A 25,145-nucleotide genomic window follows, 5' to 3' on the forward strand; every position below is an offset into this window, starting at 1 on the left:
AGTTGCCAGATGAACTTTTATTTGTGACAATTTTAAATGATTTCCCAGTTTATACCTCAATACTTTACTTAAACATTAAGATATTTTTCAGGTGCTTAGTTTACTTATGACTTTCAAGACATCTATTTGTTAAGACAGTTTCTGTATTAATCAATCTAAAGATGAAGAAGCTCTATAGTTTTTATATTGACTATACTTATAAATTTGTAATAGCTTTTCACATGAATCATTTTATGTCAACTTTCAAGTTTTACCATTTTTTTGCAATTTATGTTTTGACCAAAGTCTTTACTTTAGAACATGAAATTGAAAATATGATATTGAGGTAACTGAAAAAAATAAGTTAATTTAAATTAAAGTTAAATATCTGCATTAGTATTGTTTTAACCAATTTCCTGAATGCTTTTTAGAGAACTTGTTGAAACTCTTGACTTGATTACTCCTGAAACAAATCCTCCTATAATGTTAACTGAACTAGATCCATCTGTATCTGTAGTTAAAGGTATTTGTTTATCTGTGTGAAAAGTAATATCCATACATTTTTTTAAATTAAAGTTTTATTTCTTATAAATTTTCGTATTTAAGCTGACCAAGTCCTTACAGTTAAAAAGGAAGCTTCTAATAGTCCAGTTGAAAATGCAGTTCGCTCCTCTTCTAGTCTATCACCAAATCATCCTATATCAATAGACCAAAATTCTGAAGATTCTTCACATCTTGAGCTCATGAATGTTCTTGATCTCCCCCATGTTGCAGGACATGAGGTTGAGCAGATGTTTGCAGGTCTTGAACAAGAAATGAATTCAAATAATTTTATGTCTAATAAAATGTCCAAATCTGATATTGCTTCTGGAATGATACTTAGCCAACCATCTTTATCATCATCAGGGGTACCACAGCCTGGGTTGGAACGTCAGATAAAGTATTCACCGTCTTTAATGATGTCAAATATCTCTCCTCATATCTCCACTTCAAATCTCATTCAGAATATATTTCCTATAGATAAAGACTTTGAAGGAAAAAAATCAGATGGAAATAATTTGAATGCAAAAATTGATACACAAAAACAACTTCGCAAATGGGAGATAGATGAACAGCTTGGTGAAAATGCAACTATATCTCCAGTTCTATATACAAATCTAATGCACAAAAACCTAAAGATTGATTTCATGGGTGGGTTTTTTTTTTTTTTTTTTTTTTTTTTTTTTTTTGCACTTTTAAAGCTATTTTGAATGGTTTAAAATCTAATAAGCTTTATTTTGATTTTATCGAACCTTTTTTGACATGTTTAGATTGGCCTAATCGAGCAAGAGCTATTGCTCGATTATGGAGAAAACTACCTAATGAGCAAAGGGAACCTTTCCGGGTAAACCTATAAAGTTTAATGTAATAGCTATCAATTCTTTCTCATTTTAAAAATATTTTAATATTTACTTGAACATTTTTTTGAATTATTTGAAAAAAATTAATGTTTTTTCAGATTCGTGCAAGAGATAACAGAGTGAAACTAAAAGAGCGAAAAGTAAATATTGTTAGGTTTAAAAGTTTTTTGTTTTAAACTTTTTATATAACTAGCCTTATAATTACATATGAATGTTTTTTTTTTATTGTAGGGTATTCGTCGACATGCTACAAGAGAAAGTCCAATGACACAAAACGCCCAATTACAAAATTCTGCTCTACATGATCCTCAGCAAAATTCACATATAAAAAACTCTACCATGATTTCTCCATTTCAAAACCAAGTTTTACAGCAAAGTAAAAATTTGCATAATGTTTCCATGCATAATGCAGCCATGCAGATGTGTGATCGCTTTGTTGATGGAGAACTTATTAACTCTCCTAAGTATTCTGTTGGTAGTTCTATGAGTCCAATTGGAACAATGATTACTTCTTCACAAGCAAGTATTAGGTCAGCTTTTTCTCATTCACCTGCCACATCAAATCTCTCTACACCACCTTCAATATTTACTGTTCCTGAGCCACAAAAATTATCTCCATTATTGCAAAGATTATCACCACAATGCTCCAACTCTTCAATTAATGATCAATCTCCTTCATCAATACATCCACCTCTCTATTCAAATATGTCAGCTGTATTGGAACCTGTAAAAACTCCAAAAACAGATTCTAAAATACAATCTAAAGTGCACAAGCAAGAACAGTATCAGCAATCAATGGAAAATGCGATCCAAGAACAAGATAAAAAGTTCCAACTTTTACAGCAGCAAAGAGTTTATGAGCAGCAAAGGCAAGGATTACAAAAAGATGAAATACATCCTAAAGTGGAGCAAAAAGATGATACGCAAAGTATATCTGCTCATTCAAGTAGTGCTTCTAGAAATAGAACAACAAATGACAATATCAACATAAGTAAATCGCCCTCATCCAATAATAATGCATCAAGAGGAATATTGAAAAGTCCAGCAATAGTTTCTCCACCTGATAGTTCTGTCCCTAATCAAGACTCAGAGCGTCATGCAGAAATTGAAAGATATTTTAATTCACGCAAAAATTTAGATTATGCTGGTAACCAAATTCATAATGTTGATCAACAACAGGCTTATATGTTACAACAGCAATACATGGTTGCACAGCAACAATATATTCAATTGCAATTAGCCCAACAATCTACAAATCTTGATGGAATGTATGGAATGCAGAAACAGCCTGAGAAAGATCTACCAGATGTTGATAATGAGCATGAGCATCAAGAGCGACTTCGTTTTCTCTATCATCAGAGACAAAAGGAGCCATCATTTGTTCCTCAATCAATGACTCCTATTAAAAGTGGTCCATCAAACCAGGATCCTATACCTCATCATTATGATCCAATGCATGTTCAGAATGCTACCTCAATAATGGGAGGAAACTATATACCTAGAATGCCTCATTTTCCAATACCAAATCCAGCAGATTCCCCTGCATACCACCAAATGGTTGTTGAATATATGGAAAGATATCGGAAAAGTTTAGAAATGGACACAGCTGGCCCTCCATTAAGTCAAGTTCATAGCACAGTAATGGCAGAATTCACAAAACAATACCAACAACATCAGTATAACAAGTACTACCACTCACGGGCACAACAATCTTCCTTTAATTTTTCACCTAGATCTGATTACCCTAATTATGATGAACGAATGTATCCTGGGTATGCAGAAAAAATACCTCATGACTATCAGTCATCTTTTCCTAGATCAAATCTATTACCAACTAAATCCCAAGCAGCTATCATTGATGAAAAAGCACGTAGTTATGGAAATTCAACTACTTTACAAAGGTCTTCTTCTTTTCAAATTAGTCGTATTGCTGCAGATAGTACATCTAATGATGAGTTCCTTCCTGGTAAAGGTAATTATCTTATGAGTTTATATGTTTAGATATTTATTATTATTTTCTAAAGTAGTTTCTCTTTACAGTTACTGTAAGGATCTAAGACTCATCCTACAAATTCTCCTCAATTTCTGTGTAGTTTTAATGTTTACTTTTATTTTGTACTTCAAAACTACTTAATTTATTTGTAATGATGATAGAGAAAGATGCAGAACAGAAAAGCTGCAATGTTTCTCACAAGAATGATAACAGTGAAAGTGAAATTTCCAGTTCAAAGGCTATTGATGCTCACACTGAAAATGAAAGTTCAATTACTTCAAATAGGGAGCATTTTGGAAGTGATGAAGAGGATGACATTTTTAATCGCAACCAAAGTAAATCTTTTAAAAAAATGTCTTCCAAAATGTCTAAAGTTGAACATGAGAGAGTTACAAAAAAATGTTTCAGAAGTGTTTCTTTTTTGTGTGAAGATGAAGAAGCTTTTCTTGGAAGAAACCAAGATTTTTCTGAGCTGTCAGAGGATGATTATGTATGCTCTGACAGTGAAGAAGAAACTCTAAGAGAAACAAACAAGCTTGTCTGCTCTGATCATAAGAAAGATGAGAATGATTATAGTAATAATCAGAAAAAAATTGACACTGCCCATAAAAATGAGCAAGAAGTTTTAGGTAGAGGTAGTTCACTTCGAGGTAATGAAGGGTATAGTAGAGATCAGCAAAATACTGACAACCATAATAACGAGGAGTTAAAACATCATATGTATCACAGTGAAAAAGCTTCAATTCCTCCATCATTTCCCAGCACAGATAAATATACCATAGAACAGCCTGGTTTGACCAATGGAGGGTCTACCTCCAGACTTCAGAATAATCATATATCCTTATTTACAAATAATCAGCCAATGTCATACTTGGGTAGCAGTTTGTATTCTGCTGGTCAAAATGCATATCAACATCCCTCCATGTACCAGCTAGGTGTAATGGGATATTCTGAGACTAACGATAAGCATCTTGATAATCGTCAGCATGCTTCGACTTTGAAAGGTGAAAACATTCCAGATTGGGCTGGTTTTCCTGGAGCTAAGAGCAACTATCAGAAATCTGGTGTCTTGCACCAAAACCAAGCATCTTACACAAATTTTCCTTCAACTAGTCAAAATTATAATACTGAAAATGTAAGCACTTCAGAAACTTTAAAAGCAAATTTTTCAAATTTTCATTCAGGAAAAAGTTCTAACCCTTTACCTCAAACAACTTCAGCAGCCTCATCTGTCTCTAATTCCCTATTTACTAATTCTTCTGATTCCAGCTACTTTTCTCCTACAGTTACTTCAGTAGTAAATAATGCATCAAATTCTGCTAAACTTAGTACATCCTTTTCAACAACAACAACTTCAAATGTATTTTCTACTTGTCAATCAAATTCTATGGATAGTGCTGGGACTTCAATCCTTCAGCAAGTGAATGTTTCTAGCACAATGCAGTTTCCACCATCAGGTATGATTAATACTCATTATCCTACTTCAAATGGTCAATACTTCCCTCAGAATAATCCAATGTTTCCTGAATCAGGTATGGCACCATTCACTCAATCAAGTGTTTTAACAACTACTTTAGCTAGTTCAATCTCATCAACTGCTAACATGATTCAATCTTCAACTGTACCTGCTACTGTTCCACAATCCTCGTCTCCTTTTAAAATTAACAATTCACCTCAAAAATCAAACATTGTATCTCTTCACCCAAACTCACAGCGCTACCATCAAATATTTTTCTATCAGCATCAACTTTTGATTATGCAATTCCAGCAGTATCAATTCCAGTTGCAACTTCAATTCCAACAACTAAACCAACAGCAAATGGCTCAACAGCAACAATTTCTGTTGCAGCAACAATTTCATCAGCAATTAATGTTGTTACAACAGCAACTTGTTCAACAACAAGTAAATATTTTTTCATGTACTTTACTTATTTAAACTTCTTTTTTTTTTTTTTTTCAGTTTTAAATGAATCATTTTGTTACTAAGCATTTATTTACCAAACTATCGATTATTTTTAGAATCAACTTTATCGAATGGCTGCAAATGGAATTCAATTCACTGAACACCAACTAAATGCTATGTACCAACAGCAAATGCTTACTCAACAGTCTTATCGTCAATGGATTGTAGCACTCTCACCTGAGCAACAAGTACTTTTCCAGCAACGGATGCAGGCTAGTATGCAGCAAGTTCAACACCAAATGGCACAAATCATGCAACAGTGTACCAGAAAAGAGGTTGTTTTTTTTTTTAAAATAGTGGGGGCTTTAACCTCAGGCCTTTGTCTGCATGATTTCAACTATTGAGAACTGAAAGGATATTTGAAAAATTGATATTAGCCTCTAGTTTATTTTGAAAGTGTTGTCTTTAGTATGTTTACTAATTCCATAAATCATAATTAACCACTCCTGGGGTTGGACTCTAATAAATAATTATGTTTAAAGAAAGAATTGTTTGTCTTGTGTTTATTGTTGTTTTTACTACAACATGTGACTGTAAAATCTACATTAACATCAGTGAAAAATTCAAAACAATCATATAATTTAAGCAATAATAAATTTAGTTCATAGATTTCTGCTATTAATCCCAAATATATTATTTAATACACCCATTAAGAATGATTGCAACCTTAATCTCAGCAAGGCATTACGGATAGTTTTAGGATAGTTACAATTTTTTAATTAAATATTGAAATTAAAAAAACATCATTTGTTTGCATTTAAATTACAGATATCTAAGAAAAAAATCAAGTTCAATGATTATTTCAAAATAATGGAGCAAAAGTTAATGTAGATTTTATGGTTGTATGATGGAGTCATTGTGGAAGATCTTTTCTATTCTTATTCTATTATTTTAACTGTTTTCAGGAAGAACAGAAGAAAAAGCCATCTAAACCTAGACGTTCTTTAAACAAAAAAAAATCAGCAGCATTAGTAGCTGCAGCTGCATTAGCAGACTCAGTGCAAGTGACACAACCTTCTACTAAATTTCCTGTTCCTGAGTTGTCTGAAGAAATGAAATTAAGAACAGGTCAGAGTTTAGCTGTCCAAAAGGTAGATATTGTACAACCAGATCCTAACTCAAAACCAGATTTAACTCTGCCAGGGTGCTCTACAAGTTCAGCACCTAAGCCAAACTTGCAAATAAATACTGGCAAACCAAAAGTGGATGAAAAAATGTTAAATGCTAGTATAATTTCTCCACAATATGAAGAAATTCAAAAGAGCTTTATCATGCATCAAAAGCAAATCAGGGGAGAAATTCCTCCTGGTTCTTGTCGAAGTGACTATTCAAGCAACTTTTTAAGAGGTGATACGCAAACTACCGGAAGAGATTTCCATACTGGAATACATCAGAATGAAATGTTGAAGCCAATCACTAATACTACGGCTTTATCTGGTGAAATATCTCCAGCCAGTATGCATCAAAAAGCTGAGCAGTTACTCAATCCAAGAAGTGCAGGTTTGCAACAAAAACAGTCCTTCTTTCCAACTCATCCATCTCAATTGTTAAAACAAGCTAAAGAAAAGAGTGAGAAATCTCCTTCACAGGAATCACCACATTCTAATGCTATTCTTCCAATCGGTGAAACACCATCTTTTGGGTCCCGTCCTGGTATTAATCAACTAAGCTCTGAAACCTCTCGTCTAATAAATCCTTTTCTTACTACAAAGTCTGGAGAGAGTCCTCCTATGAACAATTCCGCCTTTAGTGTAAGTAATTTGTTAGGAACCTCCAAAAAACAATCACTTGTTTCTGCTAATTCTCAACCTCTTTTTGGACCATTGAACAAAGCTGTGGTTACATCTGAACATTCATCTATGAATAAAGTTGTTAAGCCTAATGATTCTGATCCTAGTACCAATTCACCAATTGATTTAATGTATGATAATATGTACCAAATGACAGAAGGAGAGGCAGAAAAATATGAAGGAATGAGTGCAGAATTAAAAAATCTAATGCGACCATTGGCAAATAAAAAGAAAGATAAAGTTCTAGAGGAAAAAAAACGGCAGAGAGAATTAGAAAGGATTAAAAAAAAGGAAGAAAAAGAAAAAATAAAGATAATTCGAGAACAAAGAAAAGCTGAGAAAATTCAACAAAGAGTATTAAAACAAAAAGCTTTACAAGAAGCAAAAGCACAACAACTTGCAGTGAAGCAGCGTAAACCAAAAATAGTAGCTCCACTTGAAATTCCTGATATGCCATCAGGCTCTAAAACTCCCACAATAGTTAGTCCAGTGTCCTCATTTACTCCAAAAACACCTCCTATCGTTATTGCTCCTAAAATACCTCTTTGTGAACCAGATGTGCATTTAGCTTGTCCTCTTGTTCAACCTTATGGTTTTGATAATACAGTATTGTTAAAAATTACAGGAATTTTTGGCCGAGCTATACTTGAAGGTATCAAAGATATTTATAGTGAGAAGCCTTTCACCCTGTTGCCTATAGGTTCTACCAATTTATTGCAATCATCTTCAAATTGTAGTGTAGTTGTTACTGACGTTCTAAATGATGTCTCTTTATTCCCAAGTCCTGACCAGAGCTCATTTATGCATTCTCTTTTGCATAAAGATAAACAATCAGAAGGTAATGTGAAAGAAGAAGCAGAAAGCACTCGAACCATTTCAAGTACTCAAAACTTTGTGAACTTTAAAGATGAAGAAAATGAAATTGATTCTGAGATAGAAGATTTAAATTCAATATCTCGCTGTAATTTATGTTATGGCTTATTGCGTAATACTGTTTTCTATGTAGATAAAAATATGGAGAATGTAACAGAATGCATGTATGATAAATATGAACTTATTTCTTCTGAGCAAATTGCGTTTTGTAGTAATGAATGCATTGAAGCATATCAAAGAAAAGTTGATTATGTTTTTGAAAATGATGATCAGGAATTAATAGATGCTGTTAAAGTTTCTTCAATGGTGACCACTGATGAATTGCGTGTGTTTTTGCCCTTACCAATAGATGAAATGCGAGGTGATGTGTTTGCAAGTGGTATAAACACCAAGTTTGTTTCTAAAGGTAATCGTCGCTGGAAGCGTTGGCATGTTCTTAGTGATAATGAGAAGAAAACAAAAATCAAACCTGTTAAGGAAGATATAAATCAGCTTATGAAAAAATATTCAGTTGCTTTAAAGCCAAGTGAAAGCATTCGAGATAGACGCATATGTTGTTTTTGTCTTCTGACAGGGGATGGTGAGGCTAATCAATCATCAAGACTTTTAAACTGCAATGTTGACTCTTGGGTGCATCTTAATTGCGCTTTGTGGTCAAGCGAAGTTTATGAGTCCTTAAATGGTGGTTTGCACAATGTTGATAAAGCACTATCTAGGTCAAAACAAATAAGGTGCAATTATTGTTTGAAGTTAGGTGCAACATTAAATTGCTCACATACATTTGGAGCTCAACAAAGATTGCATTGTGAGAAATCTTTTCACTTTCACTGTGCATTACAATCTCATGCTGGTCTTTATAAGGATAAAGTATGAATTCTGTATTTTTTTTTTGTCAAGACACGTGTTTGTTTTTGTTTTTTTTTAATTAATATAAAATGTTTTTTTTTGTTGCTCATTTGATACAAATATGCTTGAAAAAAAGAAATAATTTGAAAGATTCTATAAGAATGATGTAATAGTAGTTGAAATAGTAGTTGAAAATAGCTAGAAGTATTATATTATTTTTACTTGTAAAATATATCTGTTGAATTGCTGTTAATTTTTTATTTATTTAGACTATACTTTGTCCTGAGCATAAATCACTAGGTGTCCGCAAGGAAGAGCTAGATTCATATGCTGTACAAAGAAAAGTTTATGTTGAAAGGAACATTACAGAGCAAATAGCGAGGTAAATATTGAAGTATTTTTGTTTTATATTTATTTTTGTAACATAACAGCAATATAACAACAATTTCATACTTTTATTGCTTTTTACTAATTGTTTAAAACAAATGTTTTGCAATGCAATAAAAAGTTTCATTCAATAAAAAAGAGTTTATAAAAGTTTTAAATTTGATGTGAAGTTGCACTATGTAAAGAAAATTCTTTTTTTTTTAATAACCTTTTAGAATAAAGGTTGTTGTTCTTTTTTTTTTTTTTTTTTTTTTTAATTTTTGATGTGAGTTTGCCATTTTTTACAATTTAGCGTTAAAATATAAACATATTTTGTGTCATTTTGTTAACATACAGTGTGTCATTTTGTATATACATGTTGTTTAAACATATTAAAGCAAATCTATTATTATTGTTGCTGTTCTTCTTCTTCTTCTTCTTCTTCTTCTTCTTCTTCTTATTATTATTATTATTATTATTATTATTATTATTATTATTATTATTATTATTATTATTATTATTATTAGTATTATTATTATTATCATTATTATTATTATTAGTATTATTATTATTATTATTATTATTATTATTATTATTATTATTATTATTATTATTATTATTATTATTATTATTATTATTATTATTATTATTATTATTATTAGTATTATTATTATTATCATTATTATTATTATTATTAGTATTATTATTATTATTATTATTATTATTATTATTATTATTATTATTATTATTATTATTATTATTATTATTATTATTATTATTATTATTATTATTATTATTATTATTAGTTATTAAAGTTTTTTGCCATTTAATTATTTAATATTTTAGGATGTTGAGTTTAAATAATAACCTTGAGCGCAAAGAATATACATTTCGTGTGGGTAACCTCATTTTTCATGAATTGGGACATGTTCCAACACAGTTACTTGATAGCTTTTCCACAAAAGATTTCGTTTATCCAGTGAGTGAGATGTTGAGAATATATTTTTTTTCCTAAATTATAAATTTATAAAATGATAAATTTATAAATTTATAAATTATAAATTTATAAATACATAAAATTATAAATTCATAAAGTTATAAATTGATAAAATTATAAAATTATAAATTGATAAAATTGTAACTTTATAAAATTATAAATTTTATAAATTTTGAGCAGTTAAAGTATATATGTGTAAATCTATACTTTTCCAATTATGATGCCCCTGCAGCAAGAAGTTGTTCTTTTATATTTTGGTTTACAACTGATCAAGCAAACAGTATACTACTTAGCATAAAAGAAAGTCTAATAAATACTTGTTCATATAAAAGATTGTTATTGATTTTATTGCTGAGTATAAAAGAAGTATTTCCATTTTTTGCATTTCCATTAAGATTACTGTTAAAGAACTTTTTACATCTTAAGTTGTATTGAATGCTACTTTAAGGTTGGTTTTGAGACAACTTCAATCTTCTGGGATAATCATGATGTTCAGAAACGTCGTTACTATACTTGTTCAATAAGCGAGCGATTGAAATCCCCAAGATTTAAAGTTAAAGCTCACTCAAATGGCTCAGAAGGCAGTCTCTACACCAGTTCTACAGCTAAAGGTATTTTTTTTACTTAACATCTTTTTTTAACTTATGTTTTTTCCAAAAATATTTTTCAGCTTCCTTCATCTCCGCAATCATCTGTTTACAGCAAAAGTTATGATTTTAACAGTATGATTTTAACAAATGATAATAGTTTGTGAACTAGGAATTTATGCAAATAAAGATTGATGCAAATAAAGTTTAGTCTAGGGCTGTAAATCTTGGCTCGTGTTCGTGAACAGCTCGACAAGAGCTTGTTCATGTTCGGCTCGAATGGTAAACGAGCCGGGCTTGAACAAAAAATTAGGCTCGTTTATTAAATGAGCTGAGCTTGAACATCATAGGCTCGTTCATATAGGCTTGATTAAAGCTCGAATATATATTTATTTATATTATAATAATATATATGTAATAAATAAAATTTTGATATTATATATATTAGTATATAATAAAAATATAGTGTTAGTGTAACCATATGAGATATGACCCATATAACTCTTATTACACTAAATAATTGATTAATATAAACAATTTAATTACATGAGGCTGCTATTGACTATTGTCATTTGCCAACAGGCCCAATATGTTTAAGACCATTTTTAATGGATTTAAGAAATTACAAATTATGCAAAACAGAAAAGTAAATATATAAAACTTTTTTTTCAAACTCTTTTCACAATAATTTTGTTGAAAGAGCCATTTTTTAACTTGTGAAGAGGTATTTTTTCAAGTTGCACAACTAAATGTTTCGTGATAATATATTGAATGTTTGTTTATTTACTAACTTATAGTTCTAGATTTAGTAAATACAAAAACTTGTATTTACTAAATCTAGAACTATAAGTTAGTGCTCAACAGACTTTTTTTAACTTTGAAAATATAAACTTCGAAATTTTAAAATTCGAATTTCATTACTTCGAACTACTAACTTTCTAACTTTAATATACAATTCGCGTCATTAAAACGATTAAATGCATTATAACATTTTTTCTTGCTTTCTATTTTGAACTATTAGATTTGTGGGATCTTATTTCATTATGTTGTTTATTTGCATGTTTAATAGACTGAAGGATTGTTTATGTTATTTGTTGATTTGGACTTGCATTATTTACAGACGAGCCTTTAACGAACAATTTTTTTTACTAAACGAGCTTTAAACTAACAGGTTACAATAATTATTTCAAGTTTTAAATCAGTCGAGCTCGAGCAACATGTAAAACGAGCCGAGCCCAAACAATACTAATCCTTAACGAGCCGAGCTCTAACAAAGAATCTCATGTTCGAAACGAGCTCGAGCCGAGCCTGAACACTCTTAATATGTAAACGAGCCAAGCCGAGCCCTGGCAAGCTTGGCTCGTTCGGCTCGATTTATAGGCCTAGTTTAGACTTCTTTTTTTGTTTATATATTTTTTTTAACTTTTTAGGTGCTCTGAGTGAAATCATAACAAACATTCAGAAGATGAGGGAGAAAGACAATTTGTTGAAAGTGTTTCCTGAGTTTATTTGTGGTGAAGATTTTTTCGGACTTTCAGAACCCACTGTTCAAAGAATGATTGAATCTGTAAGTTTGATTTTTACTCCTTTCACATATTTGCAGAAGGATTTTGAAAAAAGAAAGATTACTTGGCTGTAAACAATTTACTAAATCCCTCATTCCAACCATTGTTTAAAAATCCTGAATTCTTTTAATATTGATTAGTAATTGATATTTTAAATTTTATTTCAGCTTCCTGGTATCGATACTATATCTAATTACAACTTTCGTTTCGGTCGAACTCCTATTCTTATAGCAGAACTACCACTAGCGTTAAATCCTACCGGATGCATCCGCACAGAAAAGTGTCGCAAGCATCACACAAAGTTTGTGTTGATTTTACAGATTTTTTAATTATTTTTTTCACAAGCGTTATTTCATTTCATTATCTTTTTTTTTTTTTTTTTTTCCCTTTTTTTTTCAGTATAAATTGGTTTGTATTACTAATTGTATGAACTTATTTATCTTACTTGATGCTTTGCCAAAGTTTTCTATGTGGATTCCTTTATTTTTTATTTCTTTAATTTCAGACCGTTAGCTATGCGTACGGCAGCTGAACACACTCCAACATCTGACGCCGTAATTACGGATGATAGTTGGCTTTTATATTCTCAAAGAAATGTCCATATTATGAATACTAAAACTGGGCAATATCGACGAATGCGTCAAGAGTGGAGAAACAGTGTGGTTTTAGGGCGTTCACGAATTCAAGGGCTGGGCCTGTTTACTAAAAAAGATATAGAAGAAGTATATTATAGTTTTTTATTCTTTTTTATTTTATTCTTTTTTTGCTTTTTGCTTTAACATTTAAGATAAGTTGATTTTGAATAATCCTTAGAATACGTTCATTATTGAGTATATCGGATCACTTATAAGGAACGAAGTTGCTAATCGGCTTGAAAAACACTACGAAAGACAGGTGAAACTACTTACCACTTGTTTACACGAAGAAAGTTTTCTTTTTAATTTCTTTGAGTTTGTAATTATTCCTTATCTATTATGTAAAGTCGTATTTTACAACATAGAATCGTGGGATTTACATGTTTCGGATAGACAACGATACGGTTGTTGACGCTACAATGACAGGTGGCCCGGCACGTTACATTAATCATTCATGTGACGTAAGTGCAGACCATATTTGTTTTGTACTTGTGATTATAACTGCTTTTTTTTTATTAAAAGGATTTAAGGTAATTGAGGGTTGTTGAATTTGATTATCACTGAGTTTAAAAATGAATATTGTCGTAAAATTAAAATTACAGCATTTGTTTCATTTTTAGTGTTACCACTTTACTATTATTTTTTCAATTACGGTATTCTCTTTTTTTTTTTTTTTTTTTACATCTTTCATGTTTTAAGTTCTACGGCATTCATTTTTTTGAAATACAGCACTAAGACGGCACTAAAGCGTGGTCATGGTTAATTTGCCCGATGTTCAAATTGGTCTTGTGTTTAAACTAAAATGTTTATTTATTGAATTACCAAGTTTGCTAATTCAATTTAAATTACAACTGGTTTTGCAATTGTAATTAACATAAAGTGTTAAGATGATCTTAAGAGATTGTGTGAAGAGAATCAAATTTTTATTTTTAAAAAAAAAAAAACAATAATCAAGATCGAGAAGTCAACAAAATAATGCTATGAAGTTGAGTACTCGAAGAATTCATGCTCCAAAAGCGTCTGCATTAACTAGTAAACAGCGTTAGAAGCTCGAGGATCATGACATTCAAAACTGAACACTACTGAACATTTAACAGCTTGTAATTCATGATTTTAACAGCTTTTAATTTCAAATATTTTGTTATATCTGGTGAGAACTATTGTTCATCTCAAGTACTCCAGGTAATGAATACCTAGGGTACTTGAGATGTTAAGATAAAATGATAAATAATGTTTAATACTATCAGTAATGGTGAAGGTTGGTTTCAAGTATAAAAAAAATAAACAAATAGGAAGCTGAGCTTGATAATCAAGTTTCTGAATCTTAGGTCCAGATATATTTACAAGCATCTTTACCTCAAAGAGTTAGTCAAAAAATATCTACTTGCATTTATAAACAAACTGAAACAATATCTCGACATTATCTTTTGGTCAGATAAGGCTAATTCATATTTTGTGTAAATTGTGTGCGATTATCTGGACAAAGAAACTGATGATATGATCAAAGAAAAAAATGTACCAGCTGTAACTTAGGGTTTGTCAAGAAAAGTCAGCTTTTTTTATGAAGATGAGAGCAGGTTCATGTGTTGCCTTAGTACTCAGTTGCTTATTAGAATTTTTGACCGTACCAATTCAATGACTTTTCTTTCTGGGCAAAAATAACCCAAATTTTTGCTTTTGTAAGATTTGTGCTTTTTTTTTTTTTTTTTTTTGCAGATTTTTAATAATTGATTTTTCTCATAAACAGTGTTTTCTTTTAAAATTTTGTAATCCGATCTGATTCTATAATCTCATCTTTATGAAAAAAGTTGACTTTTTTAATGAACTCTACTATATCTAACCAAAGACCAAAAGAACGCTTCTAGGGAAGCGAAAGTAAAAGCAGTGGAGCAAGAAACCTGTCGGATTTATCAAATTTTTTGGTGATCATATAAAGATCTTCTTTTTAAGAGTGATCATCTAAGGATCTGTAGTTCGATAAATAAATCTAATAACTCTTTTTGTTGCAAAAAAATAATGATAATAAATATATTTTTTACAATTCCGATTTTGTTTGCATTTGAACATCGTATAGTTAAACCTTGACCGTGTTTTGTCACATTCTGGGTTTGAGCTTTTACCGACCATTTACTGGATAATTATGTAAAATAGTTTCACCGGTAAAATATCAGTAATTTTCAAAAAAAGATAGTTCTTAAAATTTTGCAAATGCTGTAAATAGCTCTTGTTTGATTACTGTATGTAAAATTTCAATAAGGATTATTTTTAGCTTTATTAGTTGTCATTTTATTATTATATCATTTTAAGAAGATCTTTTGTGTTTTACAAATTGCTTAAGCCATAACTAAATAACTTTAATAATTAATTCGATAAAATGTCAGAAATTCGGAATCACCTTTAACATCTTTATTAACCTTAAACAAAAAAAAAAAGTAACAGATGAATACTCGAGACGTCTGCTTTAATGAAACGTTAAAATTGTGATGCTTTTTGAAAATGCTGAAAAGATGAGAAATAGAAAGTATCAGAGACTTGAAGATGAGCAAGAGAAAGCTTCATTCAGCATTATTCCAAAAAGAAGCAGCGTCATAATTCTAATGAGTTCAAAGCCACCTCTAAAGGGATGTTGGTTTATTTCGCGACTGGAAAGCGAACTGCAAATTTGAATGTTCATCGCGCTATAAATGACTTATCCGATAAGTTTCGAATCTAAACCTTTTCTGCTGCTGGATGATTATGAAAAAAACTTCGGTCTAAAATAAGTGTTAACCCTCTTAGTTTTTTTAGCGGGAAACTTAAAACCTGGTAAAAGCTCAACCCTAAATAATATCCACCCTTAAGGACATCCTTTTCGAATTTTTAAGACATTATTTTCTTTTTTAGCCGAATTGTGTCGCAGAAATTGTATGTATTGAAAAAGAAAAACGAATTATTATTATATCAAGCCGCAAAATTGAAAAAGGCGAAGAACTTACGTACGACTATAAGTTTGAGTTAGAAGATGATTCTGAAAAAATTGCTTGTTTATGCGGTTCTTTCAATTGTCGAAAGTGGATGAATTAATATTTTAATTTAGAGCTGCCTTCAGATAGATTTAAGTTTTTATCTAGGGTATCTTGCGATATATTCAAACAAATGTTTTGTTTGCGGTTTCACCATATCCGATAAATTTTTACGAATCCTTGTAATTTTCCGTTTATGCAGATTTGATAAACTCGTTCAAAGAAGATTGGGATTCTTTCCTATGTAAATAAATGGTTGCCATGCGACCGTTGCTCCTAATTTTTTATTCTTTTGTTGTTTTTTTCTTTCAAATTTTAGAATATATGTTGAATTAAAAGTTGTATGTAGAAAAATTTTATCCTAGCAGTTGAGTTTATTGTTTGTTTATTTTTGGGTGATCAAGTTTGTAATCGAAGCATATTTGTATTACTTTCGTGCATGAAAGAAGCTTTCTATATTAACACAGCTATTTATCTTAAAAATCAGTACTTAAACTTAGTAAAGCGGGTCTTTTAAGTCTAGTTACTTATACTTGGATTCGCATTAAACTTTCTTGATTAGATTTACGTTGAACGGTTACTTACACCAAGAATAGATTTTTCTTTGCCCAAAAGCAAACCATTATGCAGAGATACTTTTTTTGTCTTTTTGGATAACTCCCACCTTGGTTAAGCTCTCAGCAAACTTACTACCTAGTCCCTTTTTCACTGCCTCAGATAGTTTTCATGTTTTTACCAGAAAAAAAATACTTTTCAGAATGCAATCCTGCCAGAATTTTTAAAGAGAGACATTAGTCCTCATTTTAAAAATACTTTGTAAGAGCCTGTTAAGATGATCACAAAAAAAAAAAGAAATAAATTAGATTAAAAAATGAAAAAATGAAAATCTGTAGATATGTAATTGGTCAAACCTTTAAAAAAATATTAAGCAACTGCTACTACCTTTAAAGGCCTAACTCTCTTATACAACAGAAGTATCACAAGGCATAGATTTATCTGCCTCAAACTTGTTCTCAAAATCCTTTGCACTGATGTCAAACAACTGTTTTAACATGTTGTAAAAGTCATTTTTACTGCTGTCAAAATTTTTTTTAATCTGAAGGTTCCAACTTTTGTACAAACTTTTTTATTTCCAAGATTTAAACTTTTGTACTTTTTTTTAGAAATTTTCTCTCAAAAACCATATAATTACTGAAACCTGCTTGCATAAGTTCACAACTTCATCGGAGTAAGTAGTACCTTTATGCATTTGAATTACAAAGCTCCTCTTTTGCTTTGCAGATAACATCCTCTTGGTGCCCGAGAACATAAAAAGTTTGATTTATTTAGTTTTATTCTTTTATCTCTAGCTGATGAAATGTACAAGTAATACCGGTATACGCTGCAATTAGTGGAAGTTTGTTCGTAAACAGATAGCTTGAAGGTGATTAAAGCAGGTATACACACCTACGAGCGTTACACCTAACTTCTTTCTTTTTCACTCCTTTATTTTCAACAAATTTAACTCATCTGAAACTTTTTTGTGTATCGCCAGTTTGGTAGAACCGGGAAATGTACTGCGTCTTTTTTTTTTTTTTTTTTTTACTACTTTTCTATTCCTAATGTACATACTAAATTAAGATGTGTACTGTTGCAGTGTGTGCATACATTACAATACAAAGCATTTTGGTGCTCACGTCAAATCACACCATAGTTCAGTTTAGTTATTGGTTATTAATAACTATTTAGTGTTTGTTTTTATAGTTTAAAACTTTTTTTGTTTATGCTCATTTATAATATGATTAATCCGCATCAAGCACCCATTTTATGCACCTAATCTATGCACCCATACACCTGATGCTAAAATCCAAAAAGTTAATACCCTCAGCAACCCCTATTGGAGGTCAATGCTTTGCAATCTTGAATGGAGCTTCTCTTTGAATCTCCTGTTGCACAAAAATGACCTTAAACACAGTAGAAGACAACCTTTCACCAATTTTTCTAGAAGACTTCAGTACTATGGACTCTACATAAAGAAATTTTCATGTTTTTATTAAAACAATTTTTTTTTTAATGTTAGAAAAACAAATAGTGAACAAATAGAGTAGAATAAAGCCTCCTCCGCTATTAAAGTTTTCACACTGTTTTTATAAGATGAACATAAAATGTTTTTGCCTACAGAAAGTTTTGCCAAGAGAAAGCTTAAAGTTCGAAAGTATGTCGACGCCAAATTTTTAATCTTACAAAAACCAAATATAATTATCTTTAACAATATGCAAATAAAAAAAAAAGAATTAATGGTTAAAAACGTGTTACCTTTCATAACAGTTACTGCTCGACAACGAGCTGCCTTTGAATCAACAAGTTTAAACCATGATATCAAATTTGAATTTATCCAAGATTTCCAACTTTTTATTGAAAATACTTGCTCAACAACTTTTGATGTTTGTTTTGAATATTATCTGGTTGGAAATTCCATCCACAAGGCAATTTTTTCTTTTCATGTGCCAGCATTACTCTTTAATAATGCTTTGATTCATTTGCTTCCATTATGTCTTCAATTCAGTAAATTGGATCAGATCCATTACGAGAAAAACATCAAATAATTAAATTTTTTCTACCATGCTTATCAATTGGCAGTTGATACTTCGGATAAAAAAGAATTCCATCAGGAGGTCTTACGAACTTAATTCCATCAGAACCAAATATTATAAACTTAGATTCATCGCTCCAGAGTACTTTTACCATAATGTGAGTTCCACGATAAATGTTTTCTCGCTTACTCAACTCTTGCTTTTCGATTCTTAACTGATATAAGTCTTCAATATAGATTTGCTGCATTCAAGGGATATTTTGTAGTTGAAATACTGATTTGATAACCAAATACAGTTTGCACTATAAATGGTTTTCGAATCAGCATTTAAAGAGATTGCATTCAGTCTTGGAGAAAACAAACAATATGTTTTCTCTTTCTGTCACTTTTTGGTCGGCCAGACTTCTTTACACTGTGAACAGAATCGGTAGAACGAAATTGATTAAAAATTTGATAAATTATTTTTTCAGACCAAGAATTTTTCCAACTTCACTAAAGGTCTGGACGGAAATTGCTGAGTTAACTATCAATCGTTTAACGAAGTGGCGATGCCAAATATTTTCGGCAAGCTATATTCAAGTAATCTCAAATTTATATATTTTTTAATTGATTTTATTAAAATAAATATATTCTAACAACTTATTGATTAAAAAAATATATATATTGAAAGAGATCGTCAACTTTTCAACCGAGTTTTCCGTTATGTAAGCAAATATTTTTGTTATTTAACATTTTATATTAATTAATTGTAGTTTAATCTCTTACTAATAGCATAACAAATAATTGGTGAATATTTTAAGAACTAAGCTCGATTCGTTGTAGAGTTATTCAGGAAAGTGTGGTCGTCATCATACTTTCTAGCGCAACTACATAAACCTGTTGACGTCGAGTTTTCATTTTTAAGTATAGGGATAGTTTCAGCTGTACCAGCAGTTATAAGTACATGACAAAGTATAGCGATGGAAATAAAAATAGATACACTATTGTGACGTCCCTACTATTTAAAACTATTTGTTGTTGTTGCTTCTCAAATCTATTGGTTGCACTCTATCTTGCTAACTAATTTTTTTGAAAATTTTTAAACACGGCAGCTTTGATAAGTGTTTTATGTATTTTCAGTAAGGGTCTGCGTATCGTTTCATTTCCATATCGTTATCATACCGATATGTTATCGGGAAAAAAAGTGTCATCGGAATGATTACGACTATCGTTATAAAAATTTTAACCGGTATTGTAGTTAGTTTAAATCTCGGTATATAGCAAAACTCTCGTCATTCCGATGATTTTTTTTTTTTTTTCTATATCATATCGGAATGAAAACGATATGGAAATGAAATGATACGCAGACTCTTAATTTTCAGTTAATGATTTACAAATAAAGTAAAAATGCGTGTTTTGAAGTGGGCAAAAAAAATGACATTTCAATTAAAATTCAATTAAAATTCTTTAACTGTTATGCGACAGGAAATAAACTAACTTAAAATATGTAATGCGTTGATGTTACTATAAATTAACCAAAATTTAATTGGACGGTTTTAACTTAGGATATTATAGGCAGAAAAACACACTGCACCTCGGCTAAATTTTGAGTAATTCAGCAACTCCAAAACATTTGAAAGTCATTTCGAAAGATTTCAAGACGAAAGATTTCAATTGGACGCTCTGTTAGAATATTTAAAATGCTGTTAAGCCATTAAAAAGTATTGAAACTATAAGTCGGAAATAAAAAAAACAACAAAAGGTAAATTTTTTGTAAAAAGAAAATGTATCCGTTTATCTCCAGCAACACCTTTATTAAACAATTTAAAATTAAATGCAACGTTTAAAGGACACTTAATAGAAGGTAATTTACTGACCAGAACACTAAAAAACGTGCCTTTTTTGAAAAAGTGATATTTAAGCAAGATGATCAAATAATAAATGAGGCTTTGTTTTGTGGACAGATGAATCAAGTAAAGAATTTGATCCACATTTGGTGGTGGAAGCATTATGGTGTAGGGATGATTCTTGTCATCTGGTATTGGTTCTACTAAATAACAGACGTTATGACAGCTGATATTTTATCACCATTCTTGAAGAAAAAGTGCTTCCATATACTGAGGATAACATACTGTTACTTTAGGCATATCTGCAGGAAAACAATCTTAAGCATACGGTCTCTAAAGATAAAAGATGAAGACCAGCACAATCCAATTGGAGTAGCAAAATCCAGATTTAAATTCAAAAGAAACTTTTTGGAAAGTTGTGAAAGATGAGGTAGCAAAAAAAATGGCTCGGAACAAAAAAGATCCGTGAAAAGTTGTAAAAACAGCAAAGTATATCATTCCGGTACCAACATCCCAAAAATTGGTCAATAGTATGCTTATCGCAATTAAAGAAGAATAAGGGAAGGTAACAAAATGTAAGTCTCTTTTTTTACATTTTCAATCCTTTAACCCGTTTGTATATAAAAAAATGGATTTTTTGAAGTTTTTTTCTGTATAAAATTAAATGAACATTTTGTGTATTTTTACGAGAAAAATCATTGAGAACGAAATAAGTTTTTTAAGAAATGATTTACAACACCAAAATTTATATAATGAATTATTTAATAATTAATTACCAACAACTGCCAATTACTGACTAAAAAATACTTTTTTTTTTTTTTCCATCATTGTCACCATTTCTTCCTGTCGCAGCATGAACATAGATGTGGTCGAAAGGTACTCTATTTCAATATATAACTTCTTTTTTTATTGATTTTCGATATTTTTTTCAAACTAAGTTTTTAAGTTTTAAATCTACCATGCAAGTTAAGTATCACGCGAAAAACCTGGACGACAAAAGATTTGCCTTTTGGCACATTTGCCTTTGAGCGACTTGAAGCTCACCGAGATAAAGAATGGGAAGGCATTTTTTACCTTTCCCTTTCCCCCGTTCCATAAAAAATCTTATAAATTCTTTAAACCGTAGTAGAAATAGTTAATTTGAAAGAAAAAATTTCTACCTTAAACGGTTTCCACTTTTGAAACCACTAACATGTACAATTACAGCCTTGATTTTTAAAATATTCTGTCGATGTTCAAAAAAATAAAATAGTATGTCTCGATTTTTTGGTCCTCAGATGCAAACTTTAAGTTTTTTTATACTCATTCTGCTGTCAAATAAAAATGATTTATAAAAAAATTCGGTGATCAACGTCTGGAAAAAGGGTATTAACCATAAAATTAGGATCTTCCTACTGTCCCAAATGTGACTGGAATAAAAAAAAATCAAGCATTTTGTAATATCACAAATCGAAATTCATCAGAAAATTTTATATATTAAAATTTTCTCAAAAATCTTATAAAAATAGCGAACATTTAAAGTTTACAACCCTCTCTATTTGGGGAAGGGGGCTGGAATGTCAACTTCACATGAAGGGGGTTGGTGGAATGTCAATTTGACATGGTCAAAACTTTTTAAAACAAGTTTTTTCAATAAAAAAAGAGTTTTATCGATAAATTTTAGTCCAGTTTATTACAGCCCAGTTTATTACAGCCCAGTTTTTTAATATCATTTCCCTCCCCTTCCCTCCCCCACTCCAATATTTGGACCTTGGGGTCTTTATTTTTGAGTAAATGTTAAATAAGACCTTAAATACGGTGAAAAACATTTACGTTAAAGGTTTACGAAATAATGTACGTTCCTCCGCCTTGTTCATTTCCACAGTTGTAAACCGCAAGAAATTGTTAATTCATTATGAACTTATCGCAGAAGTTCAAAAAACATTCCACAAATAGTTTTGTTTTTCCAAAATTATAAATAATCTCACAACGATAAAAGAACATTAATCTAATTCATTTGTTTTTTAAAAGAATCAGAAATGACAGAAATTAAAGAAGGAACTGTGATATTGAACAAAATATATAAATTCTTTATTAAATCATTTGATCAAAGTAATATACATTTTCCTAATGGCATTTGTGCTGAATGCAGAAAAACTTTAGAAAGACTTGGAAAAAAAAAAATGAAAACAATATTTTAAGTTAACCGTAGATTTCTCAAAAGTGAAATTTCACATTCTTACCAGAAAAAAAACCAATCTGTGTCTGTGGCATCTGTGAAATTGCTGGAACTACAGTTAAAATCCAAAACCAACATCTGAAAATAAGGGAAAGACTCCAAAAGCTGGGAAGAGTACAAAAACCTGGATCACAGCATGAAAATAGTGTTAGATTATTACTGGACCAGGATTACCCCACCCTTCCGTACCTTCTCTTTGTAAGAGTACCCTTGTACTCTCACAAAGAGAAGAGAAAAATCTTACAAAGAGAAGAGAAATTTAAAAGAGAAACTGGACAAAGGTAGGGCGAACCTTTAACTGTTGGTTGTTATTATTATTTATTTAGGCGCTTCCAGTTTAAAAAACTCCCTGTTTTGGAAATGAATTTAAAAATAGTTGCTGAGTTTTAGTAAGAGATTGGGAATTTTAGAAGCGGGAATTGACTTATTTAAAATTGGGTGAAGACGTAGATTTACAAAAAATTTTCTACTTTTGTTGTGAAATTGGCCAACATATTTTTTGTATTCAAAATGCAGCATCAACGCATCCTTGGTGTAATATTAGCAAAGAAGAAATGTAAGATTTTGAAACTCGCGGTGAGCTCAGACAACTAACAGAGCCGTCTTAAGAAATTCGACGCCCGTGGGCTACTAAAAATAATGCGCCCCTCTTCCTAAGAAAATACACAAAATGGCAAATAGGAGAAGTGTCTCCGGAAAAGTTATACAAAAGTGTCAGAACTAGAAAAAATCTATTTATTACTTTTATACTAAACAAAAATGAAATTTAATTAAATCAAAAAACATTTAAGAACAAAAACAAACCTTAATCTAAACAAATGTAACATATATTTATTTTCGTAGCTTTTTCTCTGGCAAACTGATCAATAATATCACTAGTATTTAAATTATCAAATAAATCTCTCTCAATGGATAAAATACTTAAACCATTGAGTTTGCTCTGTCCCAAAGAGAAGATCGTAAGTAATTTTTTATTATTTTGATTGGTAAAAATGATCTTTCGCCACTGCAGTTTGTAGTGACAATACTTAAAAATATGCGCAGCGCTGTGGTTACGTTTGGAAATGTAGATTCAATTTTTAACTCGATTAATGTCTTTAAACTTAGTTCTGCGGTAGATCTTTTATTAAATAATACAATTTACATTTAGGTAAATAAATACGCCCGGGCGGCGAGTATACGTAGGTGGTCTGTTTACATTTAAGCCGTCTATCGAAGTTTAAGACATCCTAAATTATTGTAATATCTTTTGTCAGCACATTTGGAAGAAATAAAAATCAGTTAAATATTTTAAGAAAGGGTTTTCATTTAAAAATAAGTGAAAACTAATAAAATAAAAAATTAATTTTTATAAAACTAAAAAACAAATGATTAATAACTTAATAACTAGTAAGAAGAAAAAAATATAGATATCGCAAATAAAAATTGCCGCCCCCAAAAGGCTTGCGCCTTGGGGCTATAGCCCATTTAGCTCTGTGGTTAGGGCGGCCCTGAATACTAAGGAGTATCTGTTTATCTGCAAATGTTTACAAATCCATCAGTCACTCCAAGCTTTCAGCTGCATATCATCTTAATTGCGCAAACCTCCGACCAGTTAAACTGCCTGATGACGCTAAGGTTATTGAAACTCATGTCTTAATGAAGGTTCTCAAAAATGTCTAAAATCTGTTTAAGAATCTCTGAATCTGTTCATTATGACTTTAAACAGTTTTTGGAGAGTGAATGCAAAGTTTCCAGCAGCCTTGAGGATTATCCGCTATGCCTCCTTAAAGCCTTGGTACGTACAACTCCCATATTTCTTTTTCAAAACAGCTTTACTTTAAGATTAAAATAATATATTGTAATATGTATGTGTATCTTTTTTAGAAACTTTTATTGATTGCAAATGTATGATAAATACGTATGTAAATATCTATATCGTTTAAACCATTATGTAACTGAAAAACAATAGTATATATATGCCCTAAAACATAATCCAAATTTTTCTATTGTTAAAGATAGATAACCTCTTTAGATGGTGCGAACTTTAAACTTTTGTATGTTCATACGCAATGCAAATAAAAATCTTTAAAAAAATCATGGTGATCAGAGGTCTAATGACGATATTACCGTAAAGTTAGAGTCCGTAGTTCATTATGTGCGCAGGAGGGAGGGGGAAAACAATATTTAAAAAACTGTACTACTATAAACGAGACTAAAGTTCATCTGTAAAGTACTTATCTAGTGAAAAAATCTTTTCACTTTCAAAAGTTATGACCATGTCAAGTTGAAATCCTCCACCCCACCCCCAAATAGAGGATTTGCCAACTTACATGGTACTATTTCAATCTTTTTAATTGAATATTTTTCGAGACTTTTGAAGTAAAGAGTGCATGAAAACGATTGCCGCGCTAAAGGCAAATTCTTTAAAGGTACATTTAGTTGAGAAATATTGATAAAAAGTTTGTGCAAGATCTGGTCAGCTCTGTATACAGAAGATTGGATATTTTGAGAAGAAATGGTTACTCTACAATCAGAACATTTTTTCTTAAAA

At 30.6% G+C, this 25,145-nt stretch overlaps 1 protein-coding gene and 1 pseudogene across 1 annotated transcript in view; one reads left to right on the forward strand and one right to left on the reverse strand.

Moving 5' to 3' along the window:
* The window catches only part of LOC145189698 (uncharacterized), a 30,165-nt gene extending 13,707 nt beyond the window's left edge, over positions 1-16,458 (forward strand). Inside the window, exons 14-30 of the mRNA XM_090089447.1 lie at positions 411-502; positions 586-1,170; positions 1,290-1,363; positions 1,478-1,519; positions 1,611-3,351; positions 3,534-5,275; positions 5,392-5,610; positions 6,241-8,865; positions 9,114-9,226; positions 10,057-10,189; positions 10,656-10,818; positions 12,225-12,361; positions 12,527-12,660; positions 12,865-13,081; positions 13,173-13,253; positions 13,360-13,455; positions 15,878-16,458. Of these exons, the coding sequence (XP_089945573.1) occupies positions 411-502; positions 586-1,170; positions 1,290-1,363; positions 1,478-1,519; positions 1,611-3,351; positions 3,534-5,275; positions 5,392-5,610; positions 6,241-8,865; positions 9,114-9,226; positions 10,057-10,189; positions 10,656-10,818; positions 12,225-12,361; positions 12,527-12,660; positions 12,865-13,081; positions 13,173-13,253; positions 13,360-13,455; positions 15,878-16,057 (8,374 nt within the window). The 3' untranslated portion in view covers positions 16,058-16,458. The remainder of the gene's footprint in view (positions 1-410; positions 503-585; positions 1,171-1,289; positions 1,364-1,477; positions 1,520-1,610; positions 3,352-3,533; positions 5,276-5,391; positions 5,611-6,240; positions 8,866-9,113; positions 9,227-10,056; positions 10,190-10,655; positions 10,819-12,224; positions 12,362-12,526; positions 12,661-12,864; positions 13,082-13,172; positions 13,254-13,359; positions 13,456-15,877) is intronic.
* The window catches only part of LOC149887157 (uncharacterized), a 563,485-nt pseudogene that overhangs the window by 88,194 nt on the left and 450,146 nt on the right, over positions 1-25,145 (reverse strand).

The sequence above is a fragment of the Hydra viridissima genome, unplaced genomic scaffold (assembly GCF_058129835.1).
Source record: "Hydra viridissima isolate aposymbiotic clone 2 unplaced genomic scaffold, HvirCarnegie_v1 scaffold_6, whole genome shotgun sequence".
Classification (NCBI taxonomy): domain Eukaryota; kingdom Metazoa; phylum Cnidaria; class Hydrozoa; order Anthoathecata; family Hydridae; genus Hydra; species Hydra viridissima.